The sequence below is a fragment of the Schistocerca nitens genome, chromosome 8, assembly GCF_023898315.1.
Source record: "Schistocerca nitens isolate TAMUIC-IGC-003100 chromosome 8, iqSchNite1.1, whole genome shotgun sequence".
Lineage (NCBI taxonomy): Eukaryota > Metazoa > Arthropoda > Insecta > Orthoptera > Acrididae > Schistocerca > Schistocerca nitens.
The window spans coordinates 275,787,051-275,809,378 of NC_064621.1; the positions used below are offsets into that span (position 1 = coordinate 275,787,051).

Below are 22,328 nucleotides of genomic sequence, written 5' to 3' on the forward strand. Positions count from 1 at the left end.
GCCTATTTGTAGGCGTGAACTAGTTCGATGTGACGATACGGAGCGATTGATTTGTCAAATTTTGTGCCTACAGGTATAATCTGAAATTACGACGACTTATGTAAACATTAACAGGCTTCCCTTTACTAGTAGGACATTATACATAATAAAAACATGCAACAAATTCCTACTGTGAAGATCTACCGTGGGACGCATACGTCCCAGAGGTGGTGAAAGAGTTACGGGCTGGGGGGTGGGTGGGTGGGGGGGGGGGGGTGTTATGAAATGACATACCCCGAATTGAGAGAGAGTGGGGAAACTGTCGTACACTGTTGGGCACCAGGACAAGCAGCGAGACATTAAAACATGCTGACTATGACCGGCTGGGTTTATGTGCAGTTTTCCATTGTAAAAAGTGAATCCTCTATTTCATATGGTAGCCGGAACAAACTGCACCTCAACACAATTTTCTCCGATGATTAGAATTGATGGTTAAAGCTGGGCTGCTCCCCATCTCTTTGTGATTTTTTTATTCAGTAAATGTTGTGTTGCACATACATAGATAAAAGGGGCGATAAAAAGTTTCCGTTTGAGGGCGTTGCTACACCGTATATGCAACCAATACGACTACGTTGCCGGTATATAAGCACAGACATGTAGGCAAGGAATTTGTGTGGCATTCGTGTCTTTCCGAAGTGCATGAGGGAAATGCGGAAATATGAACAATGGCGACATTATTATCAGATGCGTCCAAACAGGACCAACATGCTGTTATTCTTTTCTCGGCTGCCGAAGGACAAAGACAGGCAGACATACACTGGAGGATGAAGGTGATTGGGGCAGCATGTGTGTCGGAAATCACAGTTGTGGAATGGTGCACCAAAGGGTGCTGCTGCTTCATAACGCACGTCCCAATATTGCAAATGTCATAACGAAAAGCTAGGCCAACTCAAGTGGAAGACACTCGAGCATCCGCTCCATGCTCCTGATCTCTCCCCACGCGACTATCTCGCCTTCGATTCCTTAAAGGCTTGTAATGGTCGACGATTACATTCGGATGAGGATGTGCAGTCTTCGAACGGAAACTTTTTGGTCGCCCCCTTATACATACATACATACATACATACATACATACATAATACTCGATAAACTGATCCCAGAATTCCAATCAAGCGCACTCCCTTCTACTTTCAGCTTCCATCTTCCCCGTTATCTTACAGCCCTGATATCTTACAGCGACGTAGGAACCCCCCTTTGCGCCCAGAGTCCCTGATGTTAAAAGTGAGGCGTATTAACTTTCGTCCTCTAGACGGAGGAGCGAAGTCGATAAATCGTTCTGTGTACACATGTGAGTACAAGCATAACGCGTCCGGGATACGACAACGTTGCGGACTCGTTCTCGCCTGTTCACTTTCAAGATCAAAATGTTTCTCGTCATTACCCTACAAAGATGTGTTTTCATGCCACTGTGCTTTGAAACAGCGTTTCACAATTGTTCTCTTCTTTTCTACATATTTCCTTGCTCTACGTTCCGAGGAAGTGTTTCTTCCTTCTCCGCAGTACTGACAGCATCGCGACCTCGCTGCAGCTTTCCCCTTGATGGTTGTGCCCTCTCTGCGGCCAACCGTAAATTTCCTTGAAATAACGTGCCTGCTACCTCTTGCGATGGGGTTTTAGGTTATTATAAAAGGCAGCGGACAGGAAAGCATTGTGTCGTGAATTTTGTGTCAGAAAGAAACGTTAAAAATTATGGCGCCTGTTTTGGCAGTAAAATATTTCTTTTACGAGGCGTGTAAAGGCTTTACGAGGCGGCTGTGGCGTCCTGCGAAAAGCGTGAATCGCGCCTCCGGACAAGTCAGGTCGCTGATAACTGCAGCATTCGGAATCTGTGAGCCGACGAGTTACTGCCTGGTCCGCTTCTTGTGTTTCCTCCGCAGTAACACTTCCCTGTATGCTTTACTTGAAGTAACTGCCGAGGAAGCAGAACCCCCCCCCCTTTCTTCCCCTCTCCACAGGTTTCGACGGAGTTTGGAACGTAGTGACAGTTCAGTATGCGTGAGTGCCATCTTTGAGTGCACTCTCTGACGTCATACCGTGCTGGTACCTGGCGAGACAGTCTTTGCAGTCTCTGTGTATCGTGGACGGACTAGAGTATCCCGAAGTGAGTGTTCTCTCGACAGCGACCACGACTCCAAAGTTTTATTTATTTGACTTACACCACATTGGGAATTGTCGTCGTCGTCGTTTTGAGGACTGATTTGAGGTAGCTATCCATGGTAGTCAATTCTGTGCAAGCCGCCTCTTCTCTGCATTACGAGACTGGAGCACATGAGCGTGGCAGAGAGAAGAAACCAAAACTCCCTCAGAAGATAGACCAAAGAAATAGCTGAAAGTAAGACAGAAATTTAAAAAGCAATGCGTGTAAGTCACTCTTACCGGGGTAATCACGAGAAGTGTTTCCAACCCTTTCATTACCAAACTGACGTTAGCCTCGTGCCTAAGGATGCCTCCTATTAACCGATCAATTCTTTCAGTCAAGTTGCTAATTAAATTTAATTTTTTCCCCATTCGATTCACTCTATTCGTTCCATCCCTCTAATCTTAAGCATTCTTCTATAGCACCACATTTCAAAAGCTTCTGAACTGCTTGCTGTCCGCATTTAGCTTGCATACAAGGCTTTTCAGGTAGATTAACATTCGGTGTTTGCATATTTATTATTTGCTGAAACACTTTTCTTGTCCTTGCCAGTCTGTGTTTTTTATCGTTTCTACTCGCCATCGTCAGTTATTTTCCTACCCAAACACCAAACAAACAAATCTTCTGTACTACTTTCAGTTTTTCATTCCCTAATCAAATTTTCTTGGGAAAAGGTGATTTAATTCGACTACATTCAATCACTATCGTTTCACCTTTTGTTGATGTTCATCTTTTTCTCTCATCAGTATCCATGCCTTTCAACTGATTTCCAATCCATTGCCGTCTCTAACAGAATTACAGTGTTGCTGGCAAACTTGAAAATTTCTGTTTATTGTCCTTGAACTTCATTTGCCACACATCTCTTTGGTTTCCTTTAGTCTTTGCTTATTGTACAGCTTGAATAACATTGTGGATGCGCTACAACCCTGGTTCATCTCCTTCTGAACTAATGGTACTCCATGTTCATCCAACCTTGTAACTACAGTCTCGTTTCTTCTTAGGTTATAGATGGCCTTTCGCTCCCTGTTGTTTTATCCTTGCTACCATCATAATTTGAGTGTGTCTGTTCAAGTGAAGACCGTCAAGAGCTTTCTTCAAATTGACAAGTGCTATAAATGTAGGATTGCTCATGTTCACTACGACTGGTCGTATGTGTTCAGCAAGAAGTGGCAGTGTGTGATCTGGAACATCGTATGCAGGTAAGCATTTGTCTCGTCTATGGTGTGGCATGTAGCACTGCATCGCTGAAACCATCCATTGTCCATGTCCAATTTTCGACTGCCGTGGCCACAAAACGCAAGGAGTCTTTTCATGCTGACGAGTTCTGTTCACCATGAGAGCTTCCCCATCGTAAAAAAGGTAGCGTTCCAATTGCGGCTGGGGTGTACTTTATGTGAATGTCTAGGATTTTCTACCTAACAGTAACAAATGTATGTACGTTCTTGTCAAGGGAATTACACATTTGTACCCTTTATTAGAATCGACTCAATAAATTTCATCCGTTTGTTGTGTACAGTTGGTTTCTATAAATTTGTTAACTAACCTTTGTACACGACCAAGTAGGAATGTTTCATCAGATTACGCTGCATGGCTGCTCTCTAGGAGCACAATGCCTCAGAGCGACAATTAATCGAATTGTGCGAAGCTGAAGTAACTGTGCCACACACAACGTCATTGAACCGCGCGACTGCTGCGGTTTAAGTAGTTCTAAGTTCTAGGGGACTGATGACCACAGATGTTAAGTCCCATAGTGCTCAGAGCCATTTGAACAACGTCATTCTTGACCATCAAACTAGCGGTTTCGCAGACGCCGATGACTTTTGGTGTGAGTGTTAAAACCTGTCATTCAGTTTAACACTGAAGTAAGTCTCTATAGTAACTTCAGACTCCATGACTCGTTTGTTAAGAACAGCCACACTAAGATCAATTTTTCCTGGGTACATGCGTAACGCGTTAATGTTCAGCATTATGGAGAATTTAAAAATGGTTTTAGATCTCAACAAAATTGTGTATTGGATTAGTTGTACACGGCCACGTGTAGCTGTGGCTCTGTCTGGTTTAATGGAAAAGAAATAAACGCGAAAGTGGACGTTCCTAATTTGGATGGCAATTGGATATACTTCTCAACACCCTCCCCCCCTCTCTCTCTCACCCCCTCTCTCCCTCCCCCCTCCCACTCCCTCCCTCCCTCCCTCCCTGTTCCTGTCAGTCTCCTCCTCCTACCCTCTCTCAATGCCCATTTCCTCTGTTCTGTTCTGTGTGTCTGTTTCCTCTCACCCTGTTGTCCATCTTCTTTTCGCACTCACCTCCACCCACGCACCCACCCTTGTTTGTTGCTATTGCAGTTTCAGATTCTGTGGTAATATTCCAGTCTTAAGCCGAGCAGCCATAAATAAAACTTCCCTGCTCTGTATGAAAACCGTCTATGAAAAAGAAAACAGTACATTATTGTGTATACAGTTCATGTTTAAAAATATATATAATGAGAATGTATGCGTTGCGAGGCTAGATAATTAGCTTCATTGTAACGTAGGAAGTAAAGCATAACTCATACGAGTGCGTTAAATGGCACATTAAACAACAGAATAAAACATATATAAAAGCAAAGAAAACATGTCAGTGATGAGACAAAGGTAACCATTGAAATAGTTACCAATTCCGCGTAGCATAACACAGCACATAAAACAGCACTCCAAATGTAAATGTGAGAAAAAATTTTCTGATGATTAAAACACCCCGCCATCGTAGTGAAAACTGCAAAATCTGAAATAAATTGATCCAGAACTTTTTGATATTTTTAGTAACAAAGTTTTTTCTTTATATATTACTCATTTATGTATTACATATATTTTAAAAATAAGTATGTGAAAAAGTCCGTATTCGAATGCTGCGTGGTTCAAAATTTCAAGTAAATCGACCAGTTACTTTTCGAGGTTTAACAGTACAAACATCCTCGGACAATAGGATAGCAACGGTCTGCTATTATTTTTATTTTTTAACAGATCAGAACAACAAAATCGGTAACGACTGAATATAGTCCCGCGAAGGGAACAGACATGCTGTTGACCAGTTAGGCGCATCATTATTTATGAGTATTGTATGCATTTTCCTAACTATTACTTTGTAACTTTCATTTCTTGTAGATCATCCTCGCACTCAATAATCGATGCGCTGTTGTGTACTTGTATTCTATCACGAATATCGAAGATTTCAGTGGCTTTACCTTATTATCGCAAAATATACACGCGCCTAAATCCTGACAGGCAGTGTTTTTTGAAAAGCACTTTCCCCATCATCAGTTACACTAGTGCGTGTCCTCTTGTCAGCAAGCTGAAGAAAGATTGTCTTATTAGGTCAGCGAGCAGAGACTATCGACACTAGTCTACTTCTGAGCAGGACACTACTTCTGTAGGCTGTGTGTAACGGCACTTATCAGATGTTCCAAAGAGGTATCCGTAAGATAAAAAAGGAATTAACGCGCTGAAGCAGAGATGCTGTTAGCTGATATGTGACTTAATTTTTTCTAAGTTGGCAGAAAGAGAGGACGCGAACATTTTATCGCTCCTCCTATTGTAACAGTTTCGTTAGTAATATTGGATTTTGGGTTAATATAAATAACTTAATGCAAAATGTAGTGCCTGTATATTTATTTAACAAACAGCCCATCATACCATGTCGAAATATGAGTTCCTTTCATTGGGCGACACGGTCAACAATTAAGCAACTTCTACGGGTGCTGCATTCAGGACGACCATCGCAGCAGAAAGAAGGGAAGAAATTCCCCATGGACAAGATAATACAGCTGAGAATATTTACTGTTAATTATCCTAGAAAGTTTTTCAGGTATGTTCGATGGTATCTGTTCGGTAGCCGACCGTAAAAGCATTTCATTAACTTCGATTTAAGACTTCACAGTTAAGTCACTAAACATTTCCAATTCAAAAACTCTAATTCTCTTTCCAGTCGGTAGCGAAAATAGAACATCATACATGTGTTAGAGCTGATGTATAAGAGGCTGCGTTGGACTTCGAAGTGAGGCGCATTGTTCGGGTCATCTGTTATAACCGATGCCCAATGGCGGATCTCATGTGTATAAATCCGGCGGGCTTGCGATTTTATCGGTAGGTGGAACTAGTTAAAAGTGAAAATTGCATGGGCTTGAGGCTGCTAGAGGTATTGCTGATAAAGTCTTAATAGAACGTATTATCGCGTTTCCGTGAAAGGCGCCTTCAACTGCGAACAGTGCAACATGTGGGCCCTTCCAATCCCGTGCTCGGGTAATTACAAGAGTTGGGCAGTTCTCATTAGCGAAGGCTGGGCGCTCGTTTAATCCGCTGTGCGGAACTGTGCGCGTTTGTATTATGGGCGCAAGCAGCGCCGGCACAAGCTGGCCTTTAGGAAGCAATCATCGCGGAAACGCGTCCCTTCCTCAGACCGCCACACCAAAGCACGCCGGCCTTTTCCTAATTATTTAGGTGGAAATATTTTAATTAAAATGATTACTTTTTAATAAGTTAGATCTGTTGAATATTTTCTGGCAGTCTTCTCAACTTTTATATACCTCCCCTTTAGGGAACTCGTTTGTTAGCCATGTAATTTAAATTAGTATTCATTTGAGAGCAGAGCGCGGCACACGGAATGTCGCACTGAATGGGAAAGAAATCGTTCCGTGTATTCAAGTGAAGAATGCGCCACAAGCGCATCTCCGGTGTGTGCACAAGCAACAGACCAGGCGCATACTTGCTCGCAAGCATTGCTACATTCTCATGATGATTCGCGATGCATCGTCTGCACTCATGCTTTATTTTAATTGTGCCTCTTCACATTTTTTCCTTTGTCCTTTTTTGTTTAGGGACCCTTAACGTGGCTTCTTAACAAACAGAATCGCATTGTGTGCACTTGCGTTTCAACTGCGGATAACGTTACTTATTTACAGTGAAAAACACACACACACACACACACACACACACACACACACACACACACACACACACACTGCTGCTCCACCCAAATTTTGACAGCTAACCGACTCCTGTTTGTCATTATCTTTGGACATATTTAAGTGATGGCTATAGGAATATCGTGCCAGAGACACAAAGGGGGTATTAATGAGGCTAAATGGAGTGTTTAGAACCAGTCCAGTTGAGTTACTGCTTGTGATTTCATGCATATTACCAATTGATACTACCACAAGATATCTTGCTGCCTCACATTTGCTCGAGAATGGCGAGCTGGACCAGGTCGAGGCGTTAACCTCAAATGGAATGCGTACACGTTATAAAAATGAATGTATGTGTAATTGTATGTTCCACATCTCCTCCTAAACTGCTGGACAGTTTTCAACCAAACTTAGTACATATACCCCTTACTGTTAGGAAACAATCCCCGTGGAGGTAAGAACTACTTACCTATCATAGCTCAGGAGATACGACGTCATAAACAGAGAGACGCGTGAAAATCTGCCGCATTATGCATGACGATTGAATTTACTACTTGTTTGTTACTAACTCTGTTCGCATCATATTTTGTAGACAGTATCCACATTTGCCGCTGAACGTACGTAAACAAATACAGTATTCAAATGAAATTACAAGGTTCCAGAGATTTTTTTTCAAGTCTCATACACCTGTTCCGTGTACAATCAGACTGAAGCGACGAATGAAAATCTGTACCAAGTGAAAGTAAATTTGGATTGAGGAAGAAGGCCTGCTAGAGTAGTCTATGTAGTTCAGTAAAGCCAGTGTGCGAGCGTGGCGTAGTGGTTAGCGCATCTGCCTAGTGAGCAGCAGAACCGGGTTCGAATCCCAGCCTTGGTACAAATTTTCAGTCGTAGCTTCAGTGTGCACGTAAAATATATCATGTACGACTCATAGTTCAAGAGCCATGACGCAATGAACTTTAGAGTTGCGTGAAAAAATTACGCATCATGTATGAAGCTCTAATACATTCATTCTTTACTGATACAACTACAGTCCAATAAAGTTAAGGAATCCCTGACACCTGGCAGCACTTTCGACAGCTTTCAACTGCGGAGCACAAACCGCTGTAGGCGAAAGCAATAGCCAACTGTAGAGTTATAAGGAGGCGTTGCCATAGAGACGTTTACAAAATCGCGAAGTATCTGCGCCCAACATACCGAGGCTGTCAGAGGTCTTTGTACGACTGTTCGTAATTTCAAAGGTGTTTCCACGAATACATGGAAATGAAATTTTTTCTTTATTACACTACACACACATTTAATTTTCTGTTTTCGCTTCTAATAGAAAATTGACGAAAGGAATACCCGGGTAGTGCCTGGTTTGACAGCTAGTTCGCAGTAAAGATCAGCTGAGATGTTGGCAGGTGGATACGTGTAAAAGCGACTGAAATTCACCTGATAAGGGATGGCGAGTATGCGAAATCATCATAAACACCCGGGAACAGCTAAAGCTGCACCATATTTCACTTAGTTGAGGCATGATTTAATTATTGACTGGGCACGGCACTTACAGCATCCATAGAATTCGGCGCCACAGGGGGGAGCGTGTGACTGGAGAACAGTAGGCTCCTCAGAACACACAGTACAACCTGCATAGATGAGAGATAACACAAGAAAAGCAATAACACTTTTTTCATTCTGTAGTAATGTGTTGTAATGGTTTCGATTATTCAGAAAATAAAAGCAGAGCAGATTAAGTGCCATTTAGGATCGTAGTTTTCCTTAGGCACCACTCCTGAACTTCACAAATTTTGCGGAATGTACTCGGTGGCAGTAATCGTAGTCGCTGCTACTTAGTTTATTCCTGTTTCTAGGCTCTAGTTCAATTACTAGTTCTATATGTTTCGTTAATAATAGGTTTTTATGTACATTTAGTTGTAAGTTAGACTAAATAATTAAAGTATATAATGTGAATTTCTAAGGAACATTGTGTAGATAGCAACCCATTTTTAGATAAGACAGTGGCCTTAATATATGTACCAATAAATAAATTAATAACTATTAATGAGAGTACTGTTGTCATTGTTCTGGCTAACAAAAAGCCTGAAGCGTGCCGGTAATTCCTCAAGGGGTGCAAAAACAGGGATGCCTGCATGTGATGGAATTGTAAAGTGAAAAAGCACTTTCATGGTGCTATAACCCGAGGGCTGCCGATCCTCTGATCATAACGGTGAGCACATAGTTTTCCGGACAACTTTCGAAATAGGAGACGCCACTTGTTTTTCCAGTAACTCCTGAGTTGTCCTCGCGAGGCAGAGTCGCTCCTTCCCAGCTTTCCTACCAAGGCAAATTCCTCGGTGATGCCAGTAGTCAAATCTAGGTCGTTCGTGTCAGTTATAGGCACTAATGATGCTATTAATCCAAGCATCCTAATAAACGAATTATATTTCTTGCGAATACAAGTTACTTCTTTTTAGGTCTAGTCTGACACATCTGCGGAATATTGTACAGTTTTTTCTCGCATTACAGGGGAGTCATAGGCAGCAGTGACAGTTAATTTTTTCGAATTAGCTGGGCAAAAAAACACTATACATTTCGTACAAAGTATCTTTTGTGTGCTACAGGATTACAGACAAAACATTATGCCAACACTTCTGCCGGTTTAATATGAAGAACATGTGACGTGCTGTCGCACATACGAAACGGCCAACGATGTGGAGATTGTAATTCGATGAATTCTGTATACAGACAATGAGGAAAGCGGGAGACGTGAGCGACTTTAACAGTGGGTCCCCAGTAACGAGTATTAGGGAAATGGTAATTCCCTCCGGATGTTGGATTGCTGTCAACGTAAAGGAGACGAATGACGATTACATAAATAAGAACGTTAACGCCGGAGGCTTTTCCTCTTTTTAATGCAAGATAAATAGGATATTGAGCATCGCTATTCGTTACAAGACAACGTTTGTGGAATACTTCGTTAATCGCATAGAAAATTGGAAATAAAATGGCCTCTGCACTACACTAGTCATACAACTCGTACGGAACTATTGTGAGAAGCCAGAAGTAACGGGAAGGTGGTGAATGTGATGTCGGTCGTCGGTTGTGAAGCCTGAGATGTGCATTTTTCTCCATGTAGTTGTTGTCTGAGTGGATTCCTGACGCCCCACATTGTAAGAACTGGCGATCTGACTAGTGGTAGATATTCGATGTCCCCACCTCCTACAGCTCTTCGGAGGCAACGTGACGCCTGTTCATCACACTTGTGGTCGTATGGTGCGTCGCTTTACCCAAGTCAGAACATCGTCTGTGCATATTCGGGATGCACTCTAGACACAGTTAGCGTCGGAACCCCGAATGCTTGTGTAATATGAGTACTCCATGACCAAAGTGTTTCGTATTGACTGTAGCATCGTGTGTAAAGTCGATCAACGGGAGCAAACCTGATAACGGTCAAACTGCAGATAGCTATCCCTTGAAAACTAGAATCAGAGATTATATATATATTACTCTTCACAACTCTGTTGGAGGGGGGGGGGGATAAGTAAGGGCATAGTGCATTTCGCTCTTAAGGTAAAGGTTAAACTGAAATCTGTCCGGTGATTCATTTAAACACCACAGTGCTGTGCTATACTATACCGTAGGATGGAGAACCATCAACCTGACGTACCCACCCAGTTATAGGGGGACGTAACGGTTTAAGTTAGATTCCGAACAACGCTTGAACTCGACATTTTTCGCAATAACAAACGTTGCCAGAGGTGGAAAAAAGAAGTAAGTTAGAGATATTTCGCTTTCAAGAGTGTGAAACATCAGTTCGAAAGGGAATGTGTTGGAAAAGGTTGTTAGTGTCGTATGTGGCGGTCATGGACAAAAAAGAAAAACAGTAGGCAAGAAAATAATTTGGAATATGATATATGTGTTTGAGGCTATGGTGTAACATGCCTCAATGATATAAATACCTGTGAAGTGGAAAATGGTATACAAAATATAAAATTGTGAACGTGGGCGATTCTCGATCAAGAAATATGAATTGAACCTGGGGGAGGGCGGCCGGATAAATGAAACGTGCTTGGCTGCGTAGTAAAGAAAGGCTAACGTGTTAGGTCTGGTAAATAGAAAGAATTAGTCTGCTGAATGGAGGAGATTTAGAAACTTATCTTAGTAAATAAAGAAAGGTAAAGAACAATATGTGAATGCTTAGCTATGTGCTTCACTTGTGGATTGTCTCGTTATGACTGTATAGTATCATTTGAATGTAAGCTGTTGCGTACCAAAAAATTTCCTTCATAGAAAAGAAATGGCTGCGTAAGCTAACCTCTCGTTTACAGTGAAGAGCTGAATCCGTCTGCGAAAATGAAATGCAAAGCTGACTGCGAGAATGTCTGAACCAACAGTTTTTTTTTAACAAACTAACTAACTTTGAACGTGAATGAGAATAATTAAACTCAGTACTGTTAACTGACCCTATCAAACTGAAAATTCGTGTCTCCTGTATTTGGCGTACCGGTACCTGTGTCGTAATAGAAAACGTCGTGCAACTGCTCTCGTAGAAAAACAATAAAAAGGGGCGTCTCAGTTTCTGAGCTGCTACTAACCAAGGAGAATCGTGATAGTCCAGTGCGATAGCTTAAATATATGCAGTGCAAACTTGGTTCCCAAAATATTTATCTCTCATAAAAAAAAGAATGTTCATCAGGTAACAGGTGCTCGATAATGACCTAGGATAATCTGGTTTACTTTCTAGACAGAATTTCTACGTGGAGAAATACAAAAATGTAACTCATAGCAATATATGCAAAGGAAGTAAAGACGATCGGAGGATTGTACCTTTTGTTCCTGATTTGCTTAAGGACGCAATAGCTTCACGTAAAGACTGGTTAAAAAGTAGTACGGTTACTTATTGTTCTCAAAATCAGGCGATAAATTATGGAAGCCGTTATTTAGTAAGAACTCTGAAAGAAGGAAAAAAATCACCGAAAGTGCTATGTAGGTAATATGATTATGTATAATTTGATTGTTGTAGTCTATAAAGAAATACCATAAAGGCTCATTTTAACAAAATCCTGGGCTTGTGTGTATTGACTGTTCCAGCGCAATATTGAAAGACTTCGATGCTGTCAGTTGTGTTAAACAGCTTGGTATAGCAAGCAATAACACTGACACAAGTTTTTATTATTTTCATCAGCCCTTTGCGTAAGCAGCTTAGAATGCTAAACCAACTTCCTTACTTGACTCCCTGCACCGCGCCATACCGAGCGAGATGACGCAGTGGTTAGCACACTGGACTCGCATTCGGGAGAACGACGGTTTAACCCGCATGTGGCCATCCTGATTTAGGTTTTCCACAATTTGCCCGAATCGTCACAGGCAAATCACAGGAAGATTTCGTTGAAAGGGCACGGCCAGTTTCCTTCCTCATCCTTCACCAACGCGAGCTTGTGCTCCGTCCATAATGACCTCTGTATCGACGAGACGTTAAACACTAATCTCCTCCTTTACCGCTATGTCATCAGAGATAGTCGCACGACTACAACAGGGAAGAACTCCCATCTGTAGCCGACGTCACTAACAGAGGTAGACAGAATGAATCCTGTTGTCCTAAAGTCTTTAATTACTTGTATTTAGTCAGCAAGGACACGTCTCCTAGTTACCGTCCTTCAGTTTCCTGATCCCAATTCCAAACACTCTAAAGCAGTCTGTGGTGATAAGGATGATGGGCTCGGCAGCACACTTAGTCCTAATTGACGGAAGCGGCACTGCACTAATACTGGTCTATTGCCACCCTTCCCTCCCCCCCACCTCACTCTCTCTCTCTCTCTCTCTCTCTCTCTCTCTCTCTCTCTCTCTCCAAAAGCAAGCAAGGAATGAATTAATGTTGTAACCGGCACGACTAGGACTGTTGCGTACAGTATGTATTTGTTACTGATTAACGAATACTCCACTACACTGGAAATATGGTTTCCTTACAAAAATGTTTACTTCCCCGCACGCAGTTTGTGCTCCGTGGGGCGGAGTCGGCAGTTCGGTAGTTTTCGTATTCCTCCAGTTCGTCGCCCTCAGCGGAAACGGAGTAACGGAAGCGTTTCCTCTCAACCTCCTGTCTTATTTCCCGCACGTTTATTTCACGTGATACTTCTGTTCTGTACGTTAACACTAACTCTTGTCCCTTTTTGACATATTTTCGTAATTCAGTATTTCAAACAATACTCCAGAACATAAATTTGTGCACACAAACAACATTTTAATGGGAATTACAATCTTCATGGGCGTCTTCAGGTGTGACTTCTTCTAAAAGAATGTAATAACACGACGCCTAAACCTGTATATTGTTAACAAAAAATGTAATTACAAGAAGAAATGCTGCCCTTCAACGAATTTCTAATAGGAAAACACCTACAACTTTAAAAGTTGTAGTTCTGCATGGGTTGGTAGATTCGGAAAAATTGTGGCAGATGTAACGGCACTTCATACTCCGTGATTCCCACGTCGTTTCGCTTCGAACTTCGTGTTTCATGCTAACTTTGCACACGTTCGTTGTGTGGTGGTGTTTTTTTTTTTTTTTTTTTTTTTTTTTTTTTTTTTTTTTTTTTTTTTTGTGGGGAGGTTCGGGGCGGGGGGGGGGGGCTCAGATCGATTTGTTTTGGGAAATAAGTCGAAGAGGTATTTCATCTAGCGGTGGTTTTCCTCACTTTTGTGGTTCGGCAGTTGGACATTTTTAAAATTTATCTGTTATATTTATTCGGTAATCAACATATTATTACTTCCTCTGAACGTGCTATATCCGACACAGACAAAAAAGTTTAGCCCAACTTATGTTTCTACAAGTGTGATCAGGGATGTTTAAGTTTGGTCCGTTTGTTTGCACGAGTCGGACTAGAGTACGGCAAGGGGTTAACAGATTTGCGGGAAGTGCCTGGAAGACAGCTACCATACATCGCTGTGCATTGCTACTGCAGCGGTCGGTCGCCGTACGGCAGAATTGCTTGTAGTGGCATATGTGAGGCAGTGACGTGGCGATTCGGTTTTTGATGTGGGAAACAGTACTGCTCTTATAACTAAGTCAGCTGTTAGTCGTAATGCCAGTATCGTCGTGGTGGTGACTGTTTATCAGTAAGTAGGAGAAGAAAAAGCTGCTCAGGAAAGAAATCCCACTCAAATGACCCTTCCAGGAGCACTATCGTAGCCACAGTGGTTAATAAAAATGTGTACATGTGTAATGACTTCGCCAGTAAAAAATTGTCGTTCGCTTTCACAGCTCTACACCGCACACAGATATGCATTTCTTGTCCTCTTATGAGGAAAGGATCAGGACACTTCATCTCACTATTTCTGCTAATCCCTGTACAGTGATGTAAATGGGTCACGACTCCCGGACATTCTGTTAAAGACTATGGTTCAAATGGCTCTGAGCACTATGGGACTTAACTTCTGAGGTCATCAGTCCCCTAGAACGTAGAACTACTTAAACCTAACTAACCTAAGGACATCACACACATCCATGCCCGAGGCAGGATTCGAACCTGCGACCGTAGCGGTCGCGCGGTTCCAGACTGTAGCGCCTAGAACCGCTCGGCCATTCCGGCCGGCTAAAGACTATGTTAGAGGTGATAAAGACACTTCTAATTTACAGTCAAGTTTTTTTTTTTTTTTTTTTTTTTTTTTTTTTTTTTTTTTTGCAGATCATGAGTTACCGGTATGCAAATTTTTCACAAGGAGACTATTGTATGCGTGATACCGTTGATGTAAGATTACTTTTTTCTGCCACAGGACCCGCACGCCAGCACGGACATCAACGACAACGACGACGACCCGATGCCGCGCGACAATGGCGACAACAAGCACGGCACGCGGTGCGCGGGCGAGGTGGCGGCCGTCGCCTACAACAGCTACTGCGGCGTCGGCGTCGCCTACAACGCCAGCATCGGCGGTGAGTGGCTCTGTCTCTCTACCTGCCGCGCACGCAGCTGCCGAGACCCCCACACACAGGCGGACGAGTCTGCCTACCAGGTCTGCCTCGACCCATTCGCCTGTGAATGCGGAATGGTCTTGCGGTTGGGTCTGTAGCATGGGTCCGTCGGTTAGACCGGCGGATCTCCACCTGCTTGGCCCCACTGTTACCTGGGAGCCCACTTTCCATGAGTGCAGGTAGCTAGCGTCCACCAAGGAGTTGCCACTGTCCACAAGCAATCTGACGGGTCGGCGGATTATTCGGGCTGCTTCTGCAGTTTTAGCTCTTCCCAGTGCAACCAGTCAGCCTTGCTGTTTATCTCGCTTCCCGCGCCCGGGTTCCCGGGTTCGATTCCCGGCGGGGTCAGGGATTTTCTCTGCCGCGTGATGAGTGGGTGTTGTGTGATGAGTGGATGTTGTGTGATGCCCTTAGATTAGTTAGTTTTAAATAGTTCTAAGTTCTAGGGGACTGATGACCATAGATGTTAAGTCCCATAGTGCTCAGAGCCTTTTGCACCATTGCTGTTTATCTTGAGCAATTCATTACATTGCCCACTTTGCGACCGATTGTAAGATCTCATCAAGCATTTACATATACAGATGGAAAAAATTAACTTTCATTAAATTATTAATTTTGTGCTCGTGCGGAATTACCTGAGCAGTTCATATTTTAGAAATTGCACATCCATGGATTACGAAAGATGATACAATCGAAGCTTTCACAACCACTTGTCTTAACTGCTGGTAAATCTTCCAGGTTCTGTGTTTGTGATCCATGAAACTACGCTATCTGATGGAAAGTATATGGACACACACACCAGTCGACATTAATATGGAATTTGCCCACTCTTTGCCTCTCTGCCTCTGTGACGGCTTGAAGTCTGCTGGGGACACCTCCAGTGAGGTGTAAGAGTGTGTGTGGAGGAATGGAGTCGAAATGAGAAAAGACATTGATGATGGACTCTCGATGGCTGGAGCTAAATCGACGTTCTAACTCATTCCAGGTTGGGACCATGGCCTGGCCAGTCCATTTCCGTAGTCTTATTGTCCACAAACCATTCCTTCGCAGGTGGTACCAGGATTCGTTTTCGTGCTGACTCACAGTCACCGTCTGCGAACTCGTCCTCTACTGTATGCACTGTGTTCACATCCTTCCTCGTTTAGAGTTAACTTAAGTGCAATAAGCGGATAATGCCATAACAACGAAAAACACTACCACGCCATAACACCACCACCTCCTTTCATTGGATTGCCGCAGGGTATAGCACAGTTAATTACTAGTTTATAGTGATCCAATGCTCAGTGACATCACTCTTTCCACCACCTAAAGTGTCGCCTAACGTTCAGTACAGAAATGTGTGGCTTACAGGGAGTTGCTCAACCACTCTGTCCCAGTCTTTTCAACTCTCTACGCATAGTCTCCCTGCTAGTTGGGCTGCTGATATCGCTTTGAAACTTACGAGTAATTCCTTCCGATGATTGCATGCATTTTTTACGAGCACCCTCCACAATGCTCAACGGTCCCTGTAAGTCAGTAGATTAAGTTCTGCGAGGTCTTAGTTTATACCTGTAGTTTGTGCTTCGCGTTTATGACACTGATGGATTTGTTACCAATGTGACATCCAGTGACTAGTTTACGTTCGAAGTTTGTTGGCCGACCCATGCTGCTGTTCAAGGAGACTGTAAACGATCAAACAGTTCATCAGACTTACGTAATTTGTCGAATTGCTTGGCTGTGCGGATCGTTGTTGGACATGTTTCTCAAACGTGGACTGTCCGACGTATTCGAGAGAAATTGTGATTGACGGCTGATTTGACAAGATGTCCGACGTTGTGTTGATGTTTCGCCCCGCATGTTTAGCGAGAAGGAGCTTTCCTCCCTGTATCGTGAGTTCCCACAGTTGTGGAAACTACGATCAGATGAGTATACCGATAAAAATGAAAGACCCTGGAAATCACCAGAACATCAGAGCAACTGCATCTTTCCCATGTATGTATAGTGTGGTAAGACGTTAAGGACAAAATCAGCATCGCACAATATAGAAGCGGGAGTGTAAAAAAAACAAAAATATAAAGTTCACCGGTTCTTCCACAGATGATGATTGTTCCCACATCGTGTTCTTTTAACGAACTTTCATTACATTTTCGTATGTATATTTCTTACTTTATACCATTCCATGGACAAGGGTATTGTTTACTGTTATCATTCTCACTAGTGTCAAAATAGTTCGTGACAGCTGTTTCAAAAGTGAAGTCAAGTTTGACAGACTTCGTTGGTGATGACGGGTGCGCTTTTTTGACAAACCTGTGGACAGGAAACAGCCTGTTTGACAAACAAGTTTACAGGGACCCTTTGCTGCATGTCTACTGCCAAGTGACAACACAGTAGTCCACGTCTCCTTTTATACTGGCGAGTCCACCGCTCGTGAGATCTAGTGGCCAATTCCGCATTACAGAGAGATGTACGGATGCTTCTGATCATACGGAGTACTTGTTCCTGTCGCTACGTCCAGAGCTGCGTTGGATATCTTCGGAGGCTCTTAGTTCTGCTGTTTCTTACCGACGGACTGGTCTGATATAGGGCAGCGAGATGAATGCTGTCAGAAGGGAAAGTGATAGAAGTTTCCAAGTGATCGGCAGAGATAATCCTTGTCAGAAGTAAAGCTAACTATCAAACTGTCATGTGATAAAGGTAACTCAGCCTTAGAGCTACTGTCCATATGGCACTAAGTTTCATAGCGTCTTCTTTCTGTTAAAGTTGCCTCATGCTTATATATTTCAGTGGCTTCTGTGTGCTGCTATATCGGCTACTTCCCTCGTGCAATGGGCAGTTATGATGAGTTTTCCAAATAAGGAAAAACAGAATAACAATCAGTAGTAAGTAGACAAATACAAGCACCTCCTAAACGTAATCCACTCGGAGCGAGATTCACTGCCAAGTAATCGCTGTAGTGTGTAACCCTCTTAAGTAGTATCTGACCGGTATTCAGTAGACACTAGCAGTTTGACAGTAAGCACTACGAACTTCAGGATACCCAACGAGCAACTTCCTTCTTCCCGTTCTGTGTCAGGGTTCAAACCTAGACACTGTGCCTCCCTTACTGATGGTTATGTTGGGTTGGCCTCACCTTTGAATACGATTTACTTTTGCTCATTCATTGACACTGGGATATGCATATGGGCACACACAAATGGCGGTAGTATCGCTTATACAAAGTACATTGCGCGCAGGGACCACGAAGATAAGAGAAATTAGGGCTCATACGGAAACATACAGACATTCGATTTCCTTCACTCTGTCTGCGTCTTGAACAGGAAAGGAGATGACAAATAGTGGTAAAGGATACCCTCCGCCGCGCACCGCATGTAAAGGTCCAGCCGACCTTTCAGAAGTTTCAGACCACGTCCCAGCCTTCAAAAACGAAAAATCGACAGTCACAGGTTCGAAAATCTGCACATTGGGATTGATTGCGCTTCGATTACGCACCATATGCTATTCGGATCTGCTGGCAACCACTCCAACAGAGTAATATTCACTGAGGTGACAGAAGTCATGGAATACCTCCTAATATCGTGTCGGAGCTCCTTTTCCCCGGCGTAGCGCAGCGACTACACGTGGCATGGACCCATTAAGTCGTCGGAAGCCCCCTTCAGAAATCTTGCGCCATGCTGCATGTATAGCCGTCCTCAACTGCGAAAGTGTCGTATACAACATGACTTATCAATTGTGTCCCATGAATGTTCGATGGGATTCATGTCGCACTATCTGGGTGGCCAAATCAGCCGCTCGGAATTGTCCAGAATGTTCCTCAAATCAATCGCGAACAAATGTGGCACAGAGACATGGCGCACTGTCACCCATAAAACTTTCATCGCCGTTTGGGAACAGTATGCGCATGAATAGCTGCAAATGCTCTCCACGTAGGCGAACATAACCAGGACACAGTCCATTCCATGTAAACACAGCACATACCATTATGGAGCCACCACGAGCTTGCACAATGCCTTGACAATCTCGCTCCGCGGCCCCTATACATGCAGCATGGCACAATATTTCTGAAGGGGGCTTCCGAAGACTTAATGGGTCCATGCCACGTCTAATCGCTGCGCTACGCCGTGGAAAAGGAGCTCCGACACGATATTAGGAGGTATTCCATGACTTCTGTCACCTCAGTGAATATTACTCTGTTGGAGTGGTTGCCAGCAGATCCGAATAGCATATGGTGCGTAATCGAAGCGCAATCAATCCCAATGTGCAGATTTTCGGACCTGTGACTGTCGATTTTTCATTTTTGAAGGCTGGGACGTGGTCTGAAACTTCTGAAAGGTCGGCTGGACCATTTCCAGTCAGTGTAGCTCTTCAAGGACCATAGACTTAAGCGAAATTCGATTTGCGATTTTGGAAACGTTGAAGGTGGCCAGTTTGTTCGCAAGTTGCAACACCTTCTAAACTATCAACGGTAATTAAGGCCATAGAAGCACGGTCGTTTCCGAATGTACTTCTGACCAAAAAGCGATTCTTGTAGCTGGAGTAAAAGGTTTTTGTTAATCATGCCTTTTGCGTTCCTGTGGATTAATTACCATTGACACTTTCATCCCTAGGACATATTTCTATATATCTTAAACAATTTTCGAAGATTCAGCTTTGAAATTGTTTTACCAGAACGTCATAATTTCTTAAACATTTTCTCCGCCTATTTCACCCTCTTCGAGGATGAATTTCCAAAAAACAGCGAAACACGTAATTTATTTCTAACAGAAAAGCCAAACACCAATTTTTTAAGGATTTAGCTTTAAAAATGCTTTCACAGTGAAATATTTTCGTAAAACATTTCACTCCTTTAGTGCTTGAATTTCCAAAAACTTTGAATTTGACTTCTCTGTTGGAAATTGAAAAACACGCATCTCAAATTTTCACGGACTTAGCTTTAAAATTGCTTTCATAATGAAATATTTTCATAAAACATTTCACCCCATATTTTACCCCTTTAGAGATCGAATTTCCAAAAACACTGAAAAATTTAATTTTTTATTTGTAACCGAGAAGTAAAATACCAGTTCTCATAGACGTCATTTTAAAAACAATTTATTACTTCTTTAATAACGATTCATTTTTACAAAAATTTTCATCCCCCTATTCTAAATCTGTAGGGGTAGAATTTAGAAAAATTTCCTTCTCCGACGCAACACCACCTCAAAATTTCAAGTTCCTGTCCGTAGCGGTTTGGGCTGGGTGATGATGAGTCAGTCAGAACGTTGCCTTTTGTATGTACTGGGCGAAGGAAAAATTCATGTACTCGGACTTAGCAGCGCAGTTCCTCACATACTGGCAATACAAAAATGTCTGTCACAGAATTTCGCCCTGCGCATATTTCGGGCATTGAATGCTCGTCAAGGAGTGATTGTCTGGTAACACAGTGATTGCATGTACGGTAACTCTCTCTGTCAGCACATAAAACAGTGCTGTGCACTTGCTCCAATGGATAGCGTTTTGGTTATCAAGCAGGAGCTCTAGGGTTCGATTCTGGGTTGAGGTTGATTTGGTTTTGTTTGCTAAGGTAATCTGCGTGGTATGGTATCTGGCGTTTTAATCGTCATACTGAGAATACTGTGGGTCTTCTGCAAAACATTTGCAGTTACGTACTAAGAACACAGAAATGGAAGTACAGTAGTTTCTACTGATCAGCTTTTAAAGAAGCTGTTTGCACGTTGTGGACGCGAATTGCTCCGCGCCACAGCGTCTTCTAGATTACAAACACGTTTTCTGTGTAACCTCGCCCAAGGGTCCGATCGAAATCATTTGCAAACCACGTTGCTAGCCCTGCTGGTGACATCAGGTCGTAACGGAATGTAATGGTCCTGAACTTGGCAAGAATAATAGTTGCTACTAATCGATGGGGCCATTGGGGTGGGAGACACAGAAAAGCAGATTGGGAATCTAGTAGATGCAGTGGCGCGAAACAGTTCGCGTCCGTGACGTGCAAAAGGTTTTTTAAAAGATGACTTATGAAAACGATTGTATTACCATTTCTGTTTTTGTAGTATGTAACTGCAAATGTTTTGTAGGATATCCACTGCAGTCGCTGTATGGCGATTAAGACACTTGCTACCGTACCACTCAGACTACTTTTAGCAAGTAAAAACAGTAACCCTCGACCCAGGATCGAACCCTCGACTTTCTGCATGCTAACGCAAAATCCATTCCACCACCAGAACAGCACTACTGCTATGTCTTGACACAGGTAGTTACTGTACACTAGATTACAGTTTTGCCAGACTTTCAGTCTTTAAAGTCTGTTCACTACCTGAACTATACACTGGACGAAGTTTTATGAGACACATTTTGTATTGCTAGTGTATGACGAATCGCGTTGCGAAGTCAGAGAGCGCGAATTTTTCTACATCCTGTGTATAGATACCATCAGCATTGCACTACCTTCGGTAAGGGGCTGTATGGAGTGGCATGATCTTCTCTTCCTAGTCGCCCTGATAAAAAATTCGTGATCATGTTAGTAACATGCTGAGGATCATCCAGCGACGAGGATGAAAAGTTTGTTTATTCGGTAGCCCACCGATGTTTCCTTCGCTTCCCTGTCATTTTGCACGAGGTGCTAGTCATAAAAATACACTGTGGTGAAAACATGCAGCACACCGGATTATTTTCTATAACAGGAAGGTAAGGTAGATTAGCTCTGGATGTCACTACGGGTTGATGAAATCTGATTGTGTGTGTTGTTGTTGACAAATACGCTGTTGTTCTGGGGTGGTCTTCGGCTCTGTAATTAATTATTAGCCGACGGACCGACAGTCTTCCCTCTCCCCACCTCCCCTTTCGTCTCTCTCTATCTCTCTCTCTCTCTCTCTCTCTCTCTCTCTCTCTCTAGCGCGCGCGCACACACACATTCGTGGTGGGTTGTTTGGCGTCCTGACCGTGCAGCGGAAGCTTGGCTGCTGCAAGTGTTTCGTGCTCTATCCTAGCCTTCCCTCCCCGCCGCCGTTCTTTGTTTCCGCGAGATTACGCGACGTACCAATTACTGCCGGCGTTGATTTATGGCGACGGAAATAATTAGTTCCCCGGTTATCTTCATTTTGCCGGCCACGGCAGCGGGCCACTTAGTTTCGGCGATATTTCCCCCGCTGGCATCTTACAGCGCGTGGTCAGAATATCCTGTTGCAAAGTTATAGATTTATAACGGGGAATAAGAAGGCAGGGGGGAAAATATTGCGAAGTATGCTCCTACAAGAGAAACATACATACGGTGATCAGGACCGTAATTTACGAAA

At 43.1% G+C, this 22,328-nt stretch overlaps 1 protein-coding gene across 1 annotated transcript in view; it reads left to right on the top strand.

The window, feature by feature from the left end:
- The window catches only part of LOC126199109 (furin-like protease 2), a 456,386-nt gene that overhangs the window by 371,032 nt on the left and 63,026 nt on the right, over nucleotides 1-22,328 (top strand). The window contains exon 4 of the mRNA XM_049935863.1: nucleotides 14,865-15,024. Within this exon, the coding sequence (XP_049791820.1) occupies nucleotides 14,865-15,024 (160 nt within the window). The remainder of the gene's footprint in view (nucleotides 1-14,864; nucleotides 15,025-22,328) is intronic.